The 19,617-nt window shown below is 40.8% G+C and overlaps 1 protein-coding gene across 1 annotated transcript in view; it reads right to left on the minus strand.

Annotated features, from left to right (window-relative positions):
* Positions 1-1,121: 1,121 nt before the first annotated feature.
* The window catches only part of LOC119900428 (SH3 domain-binding protein 4-A-like), a 29,382-nt gene continuing 10,886 nt past the window's right edge, over positions 1,122-19,617 (minus strand). Inside the window, 4 exon segments of the mRNA XM_038715369.1 lie at positions 1,122-3,305; positions 4,000-4,188; positions 17,196-17,995; positions 17,998-19,548. Coding sequence (XP_038571297.1) covers positions 3,081-3,305; positions 4,000-4,188; positions 17,196-17,995; positions 17,998-19,548 — 2,765 coding nt within the window. The 3' untranslated portion in view covers positions 1,122-3,080.

Consider the following 19,617-nt stretch of genomic DNA (forward strand, 5'->3'; position numbering starts at 1 on the left):
AATAGTGCCACGCCTGGAGTTGTTTCCAGGAGACAGGCAGGAATGTTCAGGGTTAGTCATTGAGAGGCAAAGGACGACTCTGTCAAGGTGTCCTCTGAGGGAGAATAATTATCTGCCTTAATTAAAGCACATTATGTGTGTGTGTGTGTGTGTTTAGGGGGGAGAGCATACAAAGATGTTTTTATGTGCATCCATGTGTGGTGTTTGTGCATGCATTAGCACATGTGATCGTTTGTGCATTCATGCGTGATATTTGGATGTGTTTTTCCCTGTGCGTGTGTTTACATGAAGGAATCTGCTGCGTGGAATCCACGATGACAGCACAGCACACAGTCCTTTAATGAACGCTCCTATGCAGAAGGAATCACAGTTGGGACACGATTTGCAAATTCATGGAGGTGGAACAAACTGATCAACCCCTCTCTGCACAATGTGTAAAGGAAAAGTCATTTTGCTGTCCTACCTAGAGTAAGATAAGACTAAAAGTCAGTTATACCTCTGTGCATCCAGATACTGTCGGTACTGGATGTGTTTAGCCTAGCATAGCACAAAGACTGGAAGCAGGTGTAACTGCTAGGTGTAAAAGCATATACCAACAGCTCCAAAGATGTTTTATCTTGTGTATTTAAGAAGAAATATTGCCAAATTAAAGCATTGTGGTTTCATTTTTTAGAGATATGAAAATGCATTCGTAACTTTTAACTGATCTAGGCTACGGTAACTTTTTTATTGTGCTAAGCTAACCAAAACATGTCAGGGATGTACAGTATAAGGCCGGATCAGATGGGTTACATTGATATCAAAATATTAGTGAGAATACTTTTCCAATACAATATGGAAAATGTCTGCAAAATCACATATGGTAGAAATTAATGAATGCCACAATCTGTATTCCACAGTTATGTATTTAATCATAAAAACACTTTAAATGCGTAAAACAAAATTATTTAGTTGGGAGACATCAACACGACCCTGTCTGCCATGAGCAACAGCAGTGTGTGTATGTTTCACTCCAAATTTATACACTGTTATTTGCTTTCCAATACTTGTATTTGTAGAAAACATCTGCACACACACACACACAAACACACACACACACACACACAGTGATTTTCATGAGATGTTGTTTTAAATTTTCTGTTTTATTGAACAGAAACAACGAGCAGATTTCAGATCTGCGACCTGTCACAGGCACAGAAACGACATCTCTAAAGAATGTGTCAATACTCGATCGGCGTTAAGTACAAATATATAAACTCACACATTTTCTGTTCATATTCCAAACACGTACAGGGACACTGCAGCAGCCACAAAACATATTGAAAAGAAACTAAAATTAACAATAAAAGCATCAAAGTTGATTGATTATACTTGACAATACAAATCAAAGACCAAATTTAAATATAAATTTTACAAAAACTAGATATTTTCTGATACTTTCACAGTTTAAAGTCACATTTCATTTATCTGAGCTGGAAACTGTGATGGCCCGCTCCTAAACTCACAAGTTCATAGGTTTGATCGGACTTCAACAAGCTGATGTGTCTTTAATTAAAACACTAACTCTCCTCCAATACCTCCACAAGAAAATAATCATAGTTATTCTGCAAAAAACACGTTTATCATTCTGAACTATATTTTTATTCCATCTTCATCACTTAAACCTCGATAAATCAAAACATAATGCAGTGAAAAATATGGTGCACTTATAGTATAGGCAAGAAATCCTTAGGGTTAGTAAGCTAACTAGCTAGGCTAATGCTGTCTATCAAAGTACAGAGCATTAGTTTCTGCACAGGGAACTGGATTTTGATGTTCGTTCAGCTACGTTTGTGTTTTGTTTTTACCTGGACAGAAAAAAATATTGTAATTTTGACTTTTAAGTTTGAAATTTCAAACTATGGGTAACCTGGGTAACACTTTAGCATCGTTTTTTGGATATCTAGGGCTCCGCAGTCAAGTTAGCAACAATAAATTAGAATCAGAATCAGACCTACACCTAACTTTAGTGTTCATAAATGACCCTCCCCTAGTTACACCCCACAAGGGCAAACCAAACCAAATATTGTACACCAGAATAACTGTCAATAATACATAATCTGTATTCTTGAGCAAGTATAAAAATTAGAAGTATATCTTGCATAAACAGATATACTGCATGGAGTCACAAGTAAAGTTAGCTTTGGGCTAACTGTTCTTGGCAAGCTAATTACTGACAAAATTAATGTTTCAACGTTTGATTCACTTTCATTTAATAATAAAAGAAAAAACACCTGCCAGTGAGAGGCAGTCAAATAATTAAAACTGCCAGTCATACATGGAGGGAAATGTTGTTTATGCTTAAGTCAAGATGGTGAGCACGGTCAGTTGAGTATGGGGCTAAAATTTGCTTTTAAAAAGTACGGGAAGGTCAGTGGTTGAGGTCGCTTATCTTGTCCTGAGGGTGAAGGAGAGAAGAGTGGACGGAGAGATGTGGTAATGGAAATAACATATCATACAAACTGTAATGAGACAGAGACTTTCGCAAGTGCGAGAGAGGAAGAGAGAAGGTAATAATGGAGGATAGAAAAAGATTGACAAAGACAACGAGAAAGTCTCAATAGACAAAGACAGAAAGTGAGAGAGAGAAAGTCGGAGGTAGAAAAGAGATGGAGAAGAGTAAAAGGAAAAAGAAAGCAGGACAAATGTAACAGATTCTAGTTTATCAAAAGCCAGATATCGTCCAGTGGCGCTCAACAAGAACCGATCGGTGCCCCAATACTGATCCAAGAGTCCAAACAAGAGACCAGGACAAAGAGATCTGACCAGATAATCGCTGGCTGAGGAAAGCCTAGAGATTTACCAAGCACCTTGAACTGGACAGTCAAAGCTTCAATCTCTGACATCAATCCCCAACTTTGTGTCCTCAAGGCTGTCCTGTTGGACCGTCCTTGACAGAGACAACGAATGTTCACCAGCATCAACTGAACTCCACAGACAAATCTTAGGACCGAGACGTACCGAGTTCCAGTAACTCCCACCATGAGGCGAAGAAGACAATACAGACTTTTAAAAAATGTTCTCCACGTGGATAAAAATCTTCATACAGCAAAATCTCCATAACCGGTGGGACAGAAGGCAGCACTGCGGAGGGTATCGAGGCAGTTGACCAGGATTAGCGCGCCGGTCAGGTGCTTCCACCTCTTGGTGATGGGGTTTCTCATCTTGTCCAGGCCGAGGTGGAGCTCCTGGATCACGTCTCGGTAGCTGTCCCCCACGTGGGCGGCCCACGTCAAGAGGAAGTCGTAGGCTGGCTTCCACATGGACTGAAGGGTTGGGATCGGGGTCAGAGAGAGAGAAGAGGGAGAGGTTGTTTTTTTCAGGAACAACAGATCGGACTAACCTTTGTTGTCTTTGCTTGAAGAGTTTCTACCCAACTCACAGAGGCAATTAAGGTACTTTAAAGGAATTTGCATCAAATTCACACTTCTCAGAGTCAAAACTCAGAAAAATTTGAACACAGACATGATACATCATATTTTTAGATTCAATGTGACTCACACTTCCTGAGAATAATTATCCAAGGTCGCTCACGAAAAAAACCCCCATCCATAATTCTGCTTAGAAATCAAACACAAAAGTCACTCCTTGAAACTCTAGAGCTCACCTGAATATCATCATGTTTCAACATTTTCTTCAGTAACAAAATAATCCAGTTACAGTTATGGATACATTGCAAACAGGAACTGCTAACAGCAAATTCAACATACTCTTAATGATGCAACAGACTGGGCTCAAGCTGTAGAACCACACTACATGACAACATTATAGGTCCCTCAAAGTTTGCTTTAAAACTTACTGCATGATTATCCCACAAAAAATCCAGTTATTCATGTTGCACTATCAATATATGTTTGACATTGCTAAGGTTCATAATGTCCCATTGACATGGTCCTTAAATTCCTAGAACACAGATGCTCTCCTCTGACCATTCACATCCAGATTTTTACTCTCTCTCACCTCATTGTCCAGCAGACCGTTCTTGTCGCGATGCGGAGCCTCGTAAGCCTCCATCTGCTGTCTGGACACTCGAGCAAGTTTCTCGGCCAGTTCCCTCCACCGGGACGCCACCTCCACCGCCGTGGTCAACAAGACGAAATCCAGGACCAGTCTGGCAACCAGACCCTGGCAGTCCATCTTCAGCAATGCCTGACAGAGAGACAGTCAACAGTGGAATGAGACTTTTATAACATAAAGCCTGTGAAATAGTCAAGGAAGTATGTAAAACCCATTTTTCTTAAGAGAAGTTATTTTTTGTGCTAAAGGGCAGAAATATTTATTATAGGATTTGAAAAACTCTGACTTTGATGAGGCTTAAAAAAGACACATTTAACCCTGACAGGCTGAAAGCAACACATTGCACCAGTTTTCAGTAGGATTGTATTGTTTTTCTACAAACAAAATCTTTATTTTGAAGGACGCTCTAATCTGATTAAACAAATTCTAGTAATAAAGGATTTGCCTTTGTGTGGTACGGCTCACACCGCAGCTGAAAGTACACCTGAGATTATGTTCCCTTTGGTTTTGGCTAAAACAGCACAGTTTTAAAAAGGGTAAATAAAAGTAATTGCTGATAAATCATTTAAGTATTCTTTGGAAATTTTGAAAAATACTTGAATCTGCCAAGTCAAGAAATGTTGGATGTTTTCAGTGGCAGACTTATGGAATATTCAATAAAAAGGGAATGGATCTGAAATAAACCCCAAACATTTAGACCTAGAGGTGGGTGAAACGGATGAAATGTTAGATTGGGCTAATATATATAATTACATATATTAAATACATTTTCTGGAACAGATACAATAACACGTCTGTTAAACAGTCAGTTTATTGATTTTCAGCGTTGCCCGCAATGACTTAAAACCACCAATGGCTGGTTTAAAAACCCATTTACAAAGAAAAACAGCTGAAAATGTAATCAAATATCCATCAGTAACCATAAATATTTGATATCAATTATCAATTATTATTAAATATTTGATACCCGGCTAGGCCGAATATCATTCGAATCCAGTCCACATTGGGTCTCCATTTGGTTACTAGGAACCATGTGGACCAGTGAAGATCTTTATTCACATGTCTAGATCCAACCCTCCCAATTTGGAACTCCATTTCTAACACAGAATCCCGTTTTCAACCTTTTTGGTTGAGATCCTCTTAAAAGTATTGACGTGTAAACAATCGTCACTTTTAATACGTATGTGGTTAGTGAGCAATTCAACCAAAGTGATTTTCCCTCTTCAAACAGCTAAATTTTATTCATTTTAGAGGCTTAATGGGGTAAACATATACACGGTTTCACAAGAAATCATCACATGATGACTCAAACGTATCTTTTTGGAACCCACTGTTCTAAGTCCATAGTCTCATTGTTTGGCTTTCAACTGGCCGCAGGGGCCGAATGGCAAACATAAAAGCTTAAAACAACGTTGCTAAAGGAAAAAAAAACAACGTTCTTTATGAGTGAGTGAGTGAGTGAGTGTATGAATAAACCCTGAACCCCTCCTGTAAGTAGTCCTGTCCCTCAGGCTGCTGCTGCTGCTGCTGTAAATATGTTCTTACTCAGCTAACCCGGTTAAATGAGGGTTAGAGAATACTGAGCATTAATAAAAGCAGCTGACTGGAAAATACACTGCAGGCATGATTTTATTTATTTTGCTGCTGAGGGGATTTCCAAGACCAAAAAGTGCAGTGTGTGCATGTGTGTGTGTCCATCTAGAGATAAGATTTTATTTAAAAAAAAAAGCAGGGGTCTCAACGACTGCAGAGTCTTGTACACACTCACACACACAGTCTACACACACACTTCAAAGTGATGCACTGTCCTGTGGTGATGCCTTTCAGGCTCATCGCAGGGGAGGGTTTCTTTGTTGCCAGTAACAAAAAGCTGCAAGCAAGCAGACTCACTTTTTCTTGTTTTTTACTGTGACTAACAAGGGCGTACCACACATTTTGGGGGGTTTTACTGGAAGATGTTAAAAAATAGACTCAAAATCATGCATAAAAAGCAAGAGGTTGTAAATAGATATGAAGCACGAGGCAGATGTCATGTACTCTTTAGAGCTCAGACTCCAGATGAGATCACAGATGAGCTATGTTATTATAAAATATAAGATTATTTTAGTAGAGGCTGATGACTGGCAGCCAGTACAACCAATTAAAATGTTGGTAGTGGAAGCAATAAATGTAAAAAAGATGTATTGAGGTGAGGTTTTAGTTCACATATATGAACTCAAACATATGAGAAGCAACACTATGCCATTTATTGTGAATTTATGCTTGAAACACCTTGACTAAAAACTCAAAATAAAGATTCAGCCTTATGCAGATGTCCTGTGATGTGGAAGAGCAACAAACACTTGTTATGAATTCCTCTGAAAATTTCCCTTAATGTTCCATGTTTGTGTGTCTTGTTTTTGAGAGCTCAGTTTTTGCAGTGTATTAGCCGTTCAATGTATTTCCATTTTGTACCTCCCTGTGAAGACATTTTTATGTTAGCGGCGGAGTCCTCCATCCTCGAGCTGGATTCAGGTTGCCTTTACTCACACAAAGGAGAAACGACAGAGCATGTAATCTACTCTTGTTTATAACTTTACCTCACTGATGGAGGCCTCTGTGATCGGCTCCGACCCGTTCTCATCCCTGGGCATTACATGTGGCTCCATGGTGAAGTTAGCAAGAATAAACTTTCTATAAATAAAACTAGTGGTTAACGTTAAAAAAAATCACAATTTGGTTATCTACCAAAACTTCTTCGTTGGGGTTAGGAAAAGATCATGATTTTTCACTAAAAATAATAAATGTTGCCTTTTTTTCACACGGGAAACAAACTCCTGGGTGAAAGTCCGGTTTCTGAGCCATCCATCCACCTAAACCACGTCCTTACTCTGTAAGGTAATCAGTATAGCAGTACATTTAGCGTTGAACAATGGCACTAAAGGGCTTCCCCCAGTTCGTTCGACTGTTAGGCCAAGGGTGCCATGTGCGTTGGTACCAGACGCCGAAGGACGTGACAAAGAGTCCATTTGTGACACCCTGCGAATGAGATCGGCCTCTCACCTCTATATAGCCGTATCAGAGCTGTGTTGACTCACTGCTTCACATTAGTGTTCAAGTGGTGAAACAACACTGTATTTATCACCAAAATGCGTCTACAAAACATGACAACAGTCCTTTACTGTTTACTGTGTTTTAATTTTTGCAGCTTTTTACTGCACAATGCTGCTGTGTGGAAAAGCATTTGAGCAGATCATTTTGCTCAAAGCTTGATGGAAAAAGGACAATTAAAAACGTTCTTTATTAAAACAACGTTGCACGATGAACCCTCTCAGGGCCATGTTTTCTTTGTCTGCACCAGATACTGCCCTAAATGGTCGATAGTCGTGTCATTTCGAACTGAACTGTGGAAACTGTAGTTGTAAAACGCACTTCCTGTTACCACCAGTAACTACCAACCACCAAACTATCCATGCCTGGAATCTTAAGTGATTATAACTTTAATTAACCTTCTGCTGGAACATGATTAAATATCTTTCAGTGCTGCTCTGTTCTTCTCACTCCAACTCCCATCTGATTTCCACACAGCGAATATAATAAGTGCATTAATAATAAGATTAGATCAGAGGTCAGCGGTGCATGAAACTCTTTGTCATAGAGGATTTCAGGAAAGGTTTGTCTTAATGACCGTCAGACAGACAGAACAGCTGCATCCTGAACGTAACATGATGTGATTTATCTTGTCTGGCGCCTGATTACTCACATCCACGAGGATACAGAAAAGTAAATGTATTTCAGGTTCTGTGCCTTTATTTAAATAATTTATAAGATTTCCCAGATGCACTCTGAAGAAGTGTGCCTGGGCCAACAAAAATGTAAAGAGTAAATTAAATACATTTTCTTTTCCTGACAAGTAAATGTCAGCTGCGGAGCCTCGACTTAATTTAATGGGGCTCGAGTAGTTTCCACTGATTCAGCCTCTCTGTCAGTCAGCTGCAGCTTCAAAGCAACACACACACACACACACAGTCTCAAGCCAGCAAAACACTCCAAGCTGAATCAAAAAGACCAAATTTTATGCTGATTTCTCTCTCTGTCAGTCACTCAAATTCAACTTCACGATAAACGACAACATCTTGGCGCAGTAAGTTTTTAATCACGCGGCTTTAACACTGAAACAATGTTTATACCAGTTTATACACAATATACACACATATATATATATTTCCGAATATCATCGGTATCTAAAGAATAAAGTTGAAATAATCACATAATCATCTTGTAAAATATTACAGTTTAGATTAAACTACCCGTGTAAAGAAGTCAAAACAAGCTGCATCTCAACCAGATTAATGCTGCTTATATGTTAACTCATCAGCAGTAATAACAAATAATACTTTTACTTTTAATACTTCAGGTACACTTTGTTTCAAATACAATTTAAATACAGGACTTTTGCTTGCGATGGAGTATTTCACATACTTTTTGTTTTTCATTTTATCAATTAAGCTTCATAATAGGATATAAAATACTTAAAATTGGCTCTTTCTCAACCAACAATGTATTATACTGTATATAATACTGTATTATATATAACATACAACCCGTCCTCACTCCTAAGTCGTCACATATTGGACGCATGAGCAAGACCCCTTTGCTTCAGTCACTAATTCACTGGGAGAAGTCCGGTGGAGTCATTTATGAATGCAAAAGATGATATTAACAATAAAGTCTGAGTAAGGAGGTGGGCGGGGTGAACGGTGGGCCAGAAACTGGACTTTAAATCAGGAGACCGGTGTTGAAACAAAACGTTTCACAACGTTAACCACTAGTTTTATTTTGAAATATTAACCGTGGCACGAAAAAGCGTCCATATGTGAGGAGTTGGGAGAGAGAATGTGTTGGAACATCATGACAGGGACTATTCTGCGAAATGAGAAACTTTTCCTTTTGATACTTTAATTTAATGTAAAAAGTTTAACATGTACATCATAGTATTGGTACATTTACTAAAGTAAAGTATCTGAATACTTCTTCCTCCATTGCACGAGACTGCAGGGGTTCTTTTCAAGGCATTTGTTGACAATAACAAAAGCAAAAAAGTTAAAATCACCATCACTATTGTGGCTGCAGGTCAGGTTTAAAAGATAAGACAGGCAGAACCTTTTATAACCCCAAAGTCGTTTAATTTCCATTACTTAAAATAATCTTTTTTAGTAATTTTCCCATCCATTATCTTTTATCTCTTTCATCTTCTCTATTATGCAGCTCTGTAATGAAGCGAATTAACCTGGATGACCCCACAACAACAGGTTATCTTTTCCAAACCAAACTGAGATGATAAATTATTTGGTTTTGAAACAGGCACCAGACAACAGTCCAGATTATATATATATATATATTCACTCCCCCTCTCTTCTCTCTCTCCCTTTCTGTCTCTATCTCACTCTACCACCTGGCCGAGAAGCACTTTGGCCTTCTGCTGTGATGTCCTCTGTCTGCTGATTCAGGCTTCAAACACGTCTAAATATAGACCGGGTCAGGCCGGGCCATCCAAACACACACACACACACACACACACACACACACACACACACACACACACACACTGTTGAGCAGGTTCAACACTTGAGCCTGCTCTCTGGAAATTACTGTTATGTGTTCAAATGCAAATTGGGAGCTCCTGTTCGTGCAGGAGAGATGATTCGTTTAAGCCGGAAAGGATTTAAGCAGGAGACACGACAGGAAACGGGAAAGAGTTTGTGCTTCAAAATAAAGGTCGGGGAGGTCAGGGTTATTATCGAGTTATTTATCTCTAAAACTTTTATTTTTGGAGAGAAAGACATCCCCCTCTGAGACACATATCGCATGCTCAGGCTGCACCAGATGGAGGTCAGAGGTCACTGACACTTTGTCAGCTGTTTCAGTTCCAGCAGGAGTTCATGTCCCTCAGTTTAAATTTTGGGTACTTAAACGTGCCCCTCTGACTTCATTCAAAATAATTCTCCGCATATGACAAAGTTACTACCTTTATGTTCTCCATGAAACCCAAGGATGTGGAAGTGAATCTAGCAGCTGCATCACAAGACGTTTTCTTTATTTCTCTGTTCCTCACCTTGTTTCGGTTGATGTTTCCACGTTAGTAAGTAAGAGGATGATTCTGTTCTAAAAACTCTGCGAGAGACTAAAGCGTCTGGAAAATATGAGATAGTGGCGACCTGCAGGAAGCCCCGAAGCAGACGGACAGACGGCGTTGACAGCTGACGGAGAGGCTGTCAACTAAATGAGCTTCACTTCCAAAGGCTTCAACGGGGAGGAGGGAGGAAGGAGCAGAGGTGGAGCAGGGCAAATGATAATACTGACAGGTAGGAAAGATAGAGAGAAAGGAAGAAGAGAGAAAGACTGCAACAGAAAGAAAGGGCGGTTTCAAGCACTTATTTTGCTAAATGTTCTGGAAAAAGTAATGTAGTATATTTTATTGCATTCTTAATCTTATTTAACCATTTTTGTTCACATTTGTTCACAAAAATTTGGACAAAAGCTAAATTCTACTTCTTCTTAAGGCCCTTTAACAAGACTCCTGAACTAAACTTCTATTACGATTAAGGAAAACTACTGAAGGTTTGTCCCAAAATGTCCCAAGGAGGAACTTTCTAAAGGGCCACACTGAACATCACTGACTTTTTTGTTGCTAGAACCAACCAATTTAGATGGGAATTAAATTTGATATTCTTCATGTTTATTAAACAACAACGAGGAGTCTAAAAACGCAAAAGCAAAACCTAATTGCACAAGTAAAAAGAAGAAAAACAACCCCCTTAAAAATGTTCAGAAAACCATCACTGCGTATACTTTGCAGATAAGATTCTTCTCCTTCTTTACATTTAAACATCTCTTTCAAAAAACAATATAGATACATAACAGCTTGTTTCCCTGCTGCCACAGCTCTGTCCAATCTTCAGATTTGGCAGAAACTCTAAACATTTAATTGCTGATTTGTTTACAAGTTCAGGTTCTAGCTTGTACTGTGTGTATTAGGTGCCCCATTCAAAAAAAAACACTTTTGTTTGGATCAATCACAGTTTCTCAGCAGGAACTGACAGGAGGATTTAATCTGAGCGTCTGTGTGTGCAGTCTGGACTTTCTGCTGTGTTGATTTCACCTCAAGAAAAAAGGGGTAAACCTCAGACACATTTCTAGTTTGTGGTCCAATAAATATTCATCTCTTGATTTACATGCTGATTTTCATTGGCTTCCTTTCAGGGGCTCCAGGCGGTTGTACGTTTATAAAGAAGTCTAATTTTCCGAGCCGTGGACTCTGGTTCTGTTGTTTTAGAGTTCTATGACTAAAGGTTTTAAATGAGAGTCTACAAGCTGGCTGAGAGATTCGCCCCGCCTCTGCATGGATCCATTATTAAACAACAATCTCCTGTCCTTTCAGCCGCTCTCCTCCGCTGACAGACACGAGGGAGGGCTCTATCTCACTTGTCGCCTGCCTTTGTAACTCGAGCCGTGGCGTTAAAAGATCTGCCGGGGCGGTGTCAGATGCCCCCCAGGCCTCCTACTCCGTCCTGATCAATGCCTGCTCACATTTCGCATGAGAACACCTGTCGGCTAGGGTGGAAAACAGGGGGATACATGACGAGCTGGTCTAAACCCTCAAGACAAACCACGAGTGCTTGTTCTGCTGCAACACTTTTAATGTTTCATAACTTTTCTTCGCTTTCCACTTTTTGCAGGAGCCTGAATCAAGATTAAAATTCTTAAAACTATACAAGAAAACGGACGTTTTTGTAATCGTTTTTTTTTACACAAGCACGGTATAAGGGGATATTGAAGGATAATTGCACTGACCAATGCTACTGTGGTCCTGCTGCTAATCTGATTAGCTCCACACATGTGTGGTTGTGCTACTGTTCAACAAAAGACCATCTACACAAACAGATATGTATTTTAAGGCTCTAAATATTGTGAGGAAAACACCCCAGAGAGCAGCAGCCTATCACTGCAGTTGTCTTGCCTTGGTTCAAATGCGCTCCATCATGTAATGTGTCAGTGTTTTATCAGTCTAACTTCAGTTCAGGAACAAAAGGCCACACCTTGCTCTTATTCCCATATCCTTGCAGTCTACAGGTGTGTCTAAACTCTTTCTTTTCCACTTGTATCAGTTCTCACATCCCGACCACCAAACCCATTTACTCTGCTTCTTTGCTTTCTCCTCTCTCATTACAGAATCTACAGGGGGAACAATGCAGATCGAGGCATTGCCCCCACCTGGAGTCTCACTCACCTCACCATGATCTATTCTCTCCGTTCGACCCGCCTTGACATGAGCTTATTCCATCTCCTGCTTTCCTAACACGTCTTTCCAATTAATTAGTCTGCATACGTAAGTGGTGTGGTGCTCAAAAAAAGGCATCTGAATCTTGGACACTCTGGACTAACATATTGTGTAATTGAATCACCACATGCTTTAATTAGACACTTTTACAGAACATTTCACAGATTAGTGTGGATTTGGGTGCAGGTCCCGACTGGATCAAAGCCTCGTTATTAAGCAGCGACTGCCTTGTTTGCTAATCGAGGATTTTGGAACCAGAGGTTCTTAACGTAGGAATGTTTCATTGAGTAACAATTGTGTAAGACAGGCTATTTGAGATTTAGTAATTCAAGCCTGTGGGACTCACTGGACCTTGTTGCTGCAGTCTGATGCTAATTTAATGCTCCCTGGGGAAAATGTTGCAGGGGACACACACATTCACATACATCCTCGAGCGGTTTACAACTCAAGTACAGCAGCATACCAAGCAGCAGATTTTTATAAAAACAGGCAAACAACCTGTTTTAGATTTCTATAAATAAATATATCCAGGAGAAAATCAGCTTAAGACAGGCTGTTCTAGGTCTGATCTCTAACCAGAAAACAACTGGTTTTCAAAGACAAATATTATTACATATAATAATACATATTGTATTATTGTCCAACTTTAAATATGTGGGTTTTTTCCATTATGAGAAAAATCATTAAGGCTGTGACGTCGGCGTCAAAAGCTGCATGAAAAACAAATTAAGAAAATTAGAAAGGGCTGCAAATGTCCTAAAACATCCATCACAATTTTCAATAGTCCAAGTTGATGTCTTCAAACAGCTCACTTTGTCTGATCAGCAGTCAAAATCATAAAAATGATCAATTTACAATCACATGACACAAAGATAATCTACAAGCTGCAACCACAAAATGTTTGGTATCTGAAATGATTAATTGACCCTTTGCTAAGCCAGGCTTTAAATACTCCGCTGACCAATCACAGTGCAGTATAGGACTCGCTCTAACCGAGGTCCGCCCCTTTCATGGCTGCGCTCCATTGACTCTAATGCAAAAGGCGTTGTTTTCTAGCTTTTTTTGCTGTATTTCTTTAAGATATGGTCAAACGCTGTTCCTGGGGAACTTGTAATAGTTACAGTTGCTTCCCAGAGAGGTTGAAAGGAGAAGTACGATTTATTCTCTTTCCAAAACCTAAAATAAATCCAATAAATGTCAGCTGTGTATCGTTAGTTAGCTAACTTCCTACTGAATGTAGCATAATAAGGCCCCACTGTTCTGCTTTTTAAGGATCTATATAATAGAGATTAGAGACCTTCCCAGCTGTACAGGAACAGCATTGATCCTTAATATTGTTGTCCTCTTTCTCAATAGTCAGGTAATACGTTTGTTCACTTTTACTCTACCGTCTTTATTTTTTCACGTCTGTTTGACAGCCTGATTAAAACCTTGAAATGCACAATACAAAACTGTCTGCTTATTTCTGAGATCGCTTTTTCCAAAAATTAGACAATATTTCTACAGGGAGTGAAGTAATAGACAGTGGCAGCGCCGTGATAAGGTCAGGTCTGACAGTTTGTTGACTTAGCAACAGTAACTAAGGGGGGTGTGGCTTAGTGAAGGGTAAATTGAGCCGTTATTTGCCAATTACTCAACTAATTGTTTCAACTTTCCCCTTAGTATCTACTGACAGCTCCAACTTAAGAATTCATGTTGTGTGGCCAAACTTTGTGAAAATCCACTTTATTTCAAATTCTAGCACGTTTCTAAAAATCCCATCTTTTTGTTGACATTTTTGGGGCAATGTGCATAAAAAAGCTGCTGATATATTTCAAACATTTCCATTTGATGTAGTGCTGCAGCCATAAAACTGGTGTCCCTCTTAAATGTCTTATATTAAACATCAAGCTTCACTTAAATGTTAAAGGAAGAAGATAAATATTGTGATGCCACAGAGTCCAGGTGGAAAAGTTGATTTTAATCCACATTTAGAGACGTTTATGGAGATAATTTTAAACTTGAAGAGGTTAAACTTGAAGAGGTTAACATTTGCTTTAACTTTTTTCCTTTGCAGTCTTTCTTTCCAGCTTTGCATGATGTGCGTTAGGGCTGTAATAACATCGATTAATCTGCTGATGATTTTCTTTAATCATTAGATTTAAAAAATGTTTCCCAGAATCCCAGTCAGACCAACAAAAAGGTAAATATACTTTCAGTTTACTATCACTTAAGACATAAAATCCAGAGTAACTGATCAAAATAATCAATTATCTGTTGATTGACTCTTTATTTTGAATCAACTAATCATTTCATCTTTAACGTGTTTCATTGCATTTATTTTAACCCCAAATAGATGTTAAACTGAGCTTTTGCTCCACTGCAACATTGAAAAAGTCACCTGCTCGTTTTGTCAACAGACAACAACCTTAATAAATTTGATTTGGTCTGAACAGCTTGCAAAGCAACATGAGACACTGAGTGTCTAGCTGAGACACCGGAGTAATGAAATCATGTTTTGGCAACTGGCCCTTTAACATTATGTCAGGGTTTAAAATTTATTTCTCTCTGTAGCTGCGTTCAGCCAGAAGCATATCACAGGTAAATTCACTATAAGGGCAAACCACATATGTAAAACAAATGTTTCTATTGAGGTCAATGGGAAAATGTCATTGTGACAGCCCTGTGAATATGGTGGGATCTGGGGAGTAGCTCATTATCAGTTATGACTTACACTTGGGTAGGTGTGACTGCTAAGTCTCAGTCACACTTCCTCCTCTCTAATTTATTTGATTCTGTGTCAAATTCACACATCTGCACACTACACACATTAATGATGAACTGACTTCACACTTAATTTAGTTTTCTTAGATGTATTTTACTTTAAAGAATGTTTGGTCTCCACATGTTGTCTCTCTTTGGAGCCGGGTCGTGACAAATCATCCTTGGTGATAAAAATGTTTCTGACTTCAGAAGAAAATTGCTGGACTTCAATGAAGGACATCTGAGTGTGTCCTCCTTTCATTTTCCAGTATATATATATTTAAAAAAAACAGAACTCAGAGGAGTCGAGGATGGAGCCTGGTTCAGAGATAAGAAAGCAATGGTGCTCTTTGTGCACACAGCGAGTTTAAAAGCATCACCGGGAGTTGAAGGTAGCCGCCAGAATAAAAGCCTTTTATACAACATAAAAGCATGCATCTTCTGCTTTGGCTTAGGTAAGATTATGACGTACAGCCAGACAGGGAGAGGTAGTTTCAGGTGAGTTGCTCTGGATAACAGTGCAAGGTATAAGGCATGAACAGCAAATGAGTACCTCTCTCATTTACTTTAACATTTGCTGTCTCATTTTAGCGAGGCACTTTACCCCCAGCTGCTCCGGTGGCCGCCAGCCAGCCGAAACCACACGGAGCATGTTGCTGCTACAAAAGTTCAGGCACGTTTCATCAACTCCGCCTGGATAAACAGTATCTGGAATACGCACTTTGCTTTTTGAATAATGTCGTCTGACAAGGGAAATATCTCGGGACTATTTTGCCTCCCTCAGGGAACTGGCGCTGTCGGGAGAAGAAAAACACATCGAGGCCGGCATGCATTTGCTTGACAGAGTTGTTTTCCCTCAAACTGTAGATGTTAAGTTTTATTTCAATGCTTCCCTTTATAGGATTTTCTTCTCCAGCTTCCTCCCCTTCATTTTTCATGCGATGGCTGTTCTCACTGTGAGCCCACCTCAGGCTGCAAGACAAGTTGTTTACCATTCATGTGACTGAGCGTAAGGACTCAAATCCTTCCAGTTTACACTCAAGATTGTGTCACACTCTCTGACTGTTGCACAGGCTGACGTTGAAAGATATCATGTTGAGGGCCGACGTAGCAAAGAGGCACAAATCAATCAAACAGCGAGTGACTGACTGTTTTTGAAATGAGATTTATGTTCTTTTTAGATTCAACAAAGCTTAGCTAACGATGCAGCAACCATCTGAGGGACACTGACAAAAAGCCTTTTCTTGCTCCGTTTGCAATGTACATCATTTGAGAATAAAAGCCGCAGTGTTGCGGTTATGCCATACAATTTTCTTAAACATTTATTTGTGCAGTAAATGCTTTTGCTGACTTGGGAGACATGGAAGAATGGAATTGTAAGGCATTATCTACCGTATTTCTCTGTTCAAGGGCAATTCAGTGATTGTGAACTTGCCCACTCTATCCCAATACACAAAGAAAATATCACTTTTTATCAGCACCTCTGGCAGTGAATAGGGTCTCTGAAACCTGTGAGTTGTCAAACAATTTCAAAAATGTAATATATCATCTTTTTCCTGCTTCTCATATGTTAGAATTTACTGCTTACTGCTCTGTATTATCATCGAATTGACTATATTTGGATCTTGGACAGTTAGTCAGCCAAACAAGCAGTATCGCTTTAGGCTCGGTGAACATGCCATAGGCTTCGTCACTGTTTAGGGGGATTTATAGATAAATGGCTAGCCCACATTTGGACTCATACAATGGGCAGCAACCCATTCTTTGTCAATGGGGCACTGACAGATTTTCTTTCCCCCTAATAACAACCTAAAAAGGTCAACTGTGTCGGAAAAAAGGGATGTAGCTTGTCCAAGATTCATACCATTAAAAAATCCAACAGGACTGGTTTATTTCCAAAGGAAACACAATACGGGACAGACTACAGAGACAATTAAGTCAACTTCATGTGAACTTTTAGGCTTCTACCAGGTCATTCTGAAATGTTATCATTGTGACCAGTGTGTCTATCCTTTTTATGGCCTGTTTTCATAAAAGTAGGAGGTCATAAAAACTCTGATGTGGTGAAATGTCTTACCATCATGAGTTCCCTCTGGAAGGACTTCCTCTCCTTGTTCTCCACATTTGTACACTCCTCTTTGAGTTTCTCAAGAACCGACGCCACCTTCTCCGGCTCATTGTCCACCTCGGTCCGGCAAAAATAATTCAGTGGCAAATTCCCGTACCCCAGGGCATCTGCAAACGCCCTCCAGTTGCCAACATTTTCCATTAAAACGGTCCTCACAGTTGCGTAGATGTATGTGAGAAATTTACATGGCTTCAGGATCTGCTCCAGCAGCATGGTTGTTGTCAGGTCCGGGCCGCACCAATAAATGGGCTTGACCTTCCCCAGAACTAAAACGTTCTTGGCATGGACAAGGCCTATCTTCCCTTGATAGTATCCAATGTACCACTCTTTGGTCCGCAGTTGCCCTCGTAGTTTGATTTTCTCCTCGCTGAGCAAAGCAATAACATCCCCCTTCTTGTACTCCAACAGATAAGTGCTCTTGTGCTGCCTAATCACTGTTTTGATCAACTTGCCAAATTTAAGGTTGGTAATGCACCGGTCCTGAAACTTTGGGTATTTGGAAGTGACAGCCAGCGGCGAGAGGACAATCTTATCCACCTCTTTCTTTTTCAGAAACCTCCTCTGGCCCGTTATCCTCGCTACGGTCTTTGGCGGTGGCTGTGGAGTTTGGACGCAGAACTGGGTGAGGATACAGTCGAGGGCGTCCTTGACTTGGACCCTGAGAGTGAAGTCTGAGATGCTGTTAGGGTTGTGTGACGTTATCATGTACAGTAGCCTGCTGACTTTCCCCAGTTTGACCTGAAATCCCGAATCATCCCTGCACCCTCGCTCGCCTTCACCTGGTAGTTGGACATGTTGGAGTACAATCCCACCTGGAGGTCTTGAGGGAACCCCAGCATGAACTGATGCCTCCCCCAAAGCTGGAAGGCCACTGGAGGGGTGGAGCTAGCCTGCCGACCCACCTCACTTACCAACAAGGTTTTGGGGGCGCAATCATGTCCAAACATGGCCACAACTGTTTTGAAGGAAGGGTGGATGTGCTTGGGTCCGTAGACTCCCAGAGTTACTTTCCTCTGCACGTGGTCCCAAACAGTCGTGTTGTGGCTGATGTGCTGTGACTGAATCACAGCAGCCACATACATACAAGGCTCTAGACTATCCAACTGCACCTGGATTGTATCCTTGTAAATGTAAGCATTAGGGATGGGCGTGTAAGGCCCTTCTTTGCAGTCGCTTCGAACGCAGAGCACCTCTGCAGTGTGACAACTCTCCCTCTTGATCGTTACCGATACCTTCATCTCCAGTGTGATGAAAGACTTAGTCTCCATGTTGCTGAGCTTAATCTCCACCACGGGGCTGACGGTGGAGCAGTGGTCATTGTTGAGCTCCAGAGGAGGGTCTAGTAAGGCTTTCATGGAGATCTGCTGGTGGTCTCCTTGGCTGACGTGGCCTTCGGGGATGAGTGCGCTGATGAGAGTGTCTGGGAGCTGAACAACTCCTCCATTACTGTCCAACATGCACACGATGTTGGTCTCCACCGGCTGCGTCTGGCCCCAACCAGGACTCTGGCCTAGGGAGTCAAGGTCATGACAAGACCTGGCTAACTTTCTATGGTTCAACCAAGCAGTCCTGAAGTCCTCCCTGCTCTGAAACTGCTCCGGTGAAGGAGCCTTAAGGCCTGTGAAGAATCCCGAAGAGGGCAAGATTGGATTTGATTGCGCCTGCAGGACTGACAGTTCTGAGAGACTGTGGGAACGTTTACTCCTGAAAAACGGGTTATCCCTTTGAGGGTAAGGTACAACTTCTTGGTTTGGGCTGGTGGGGTTGGTATTGTTAATGTGGCAGCTGCTGAACCCATTGGTCATGATTGTACTAGTGTTATAGTTGGAGCAAGATGATGGAGATGCCAGTGCATCAAACAGAATAAGGTCTGCTGAGTTCCTCACACCTATATCTTTGCAGTTCTGATCTAACGGACAGATAAAGGGGTTCACAGAGAAGGGACTGTTGTTGTAAGTTGGGGAACGCTTAATGGTCATCCCTGTCCACTCCCCCATGCCTGCAAACTCCTTTGACCCATCCTCGTACCCTTCCCCGAGACTGTCAATCATCCCACTGTCGCTAAGTGAAGAGTTCCTGAAGTTGACCGGCTGGACGTAGGCAGCCGGGATGTAGCCCATTTCCATGTTGTTGTGGGCATACCACCACTCTCCACCTGACGTGTCCAGCACATAGAGGCGATCACCTTTGGAGAATTTCAGCGTGGTGAAGCTGCTGGGGCAGTAATCCTTTATGGCAACCACTTCCTGCGCAACTCCATAGGAGGCTGGAGTGTTCAGCCTTAAGGCACTGGGAGAAGGCACTGAAAAGGAAAAAGATATTGGACCAAATCACAATTTCCCCTTGTTACAGGGTCTTTTCTTTGTCTTGA

This window comes from Micropterus salmoides, unplaced genomic scaffold, assembly GCF_014851395.1.
Source record: "Micropterus salmoides isolate LMB-PRFRI ecotype aquatic unplaced genomic scaffold, ASM1485139v1 Ms_hic_scaffold_1, whole genome shotgun sequence".
Lineage (NCBI taxonomy): Eukaryota > Metazoa > Chordata > Actinopteri > Centrarchiformes > Centrarchidae > Micropterus > Micropterus salmoides.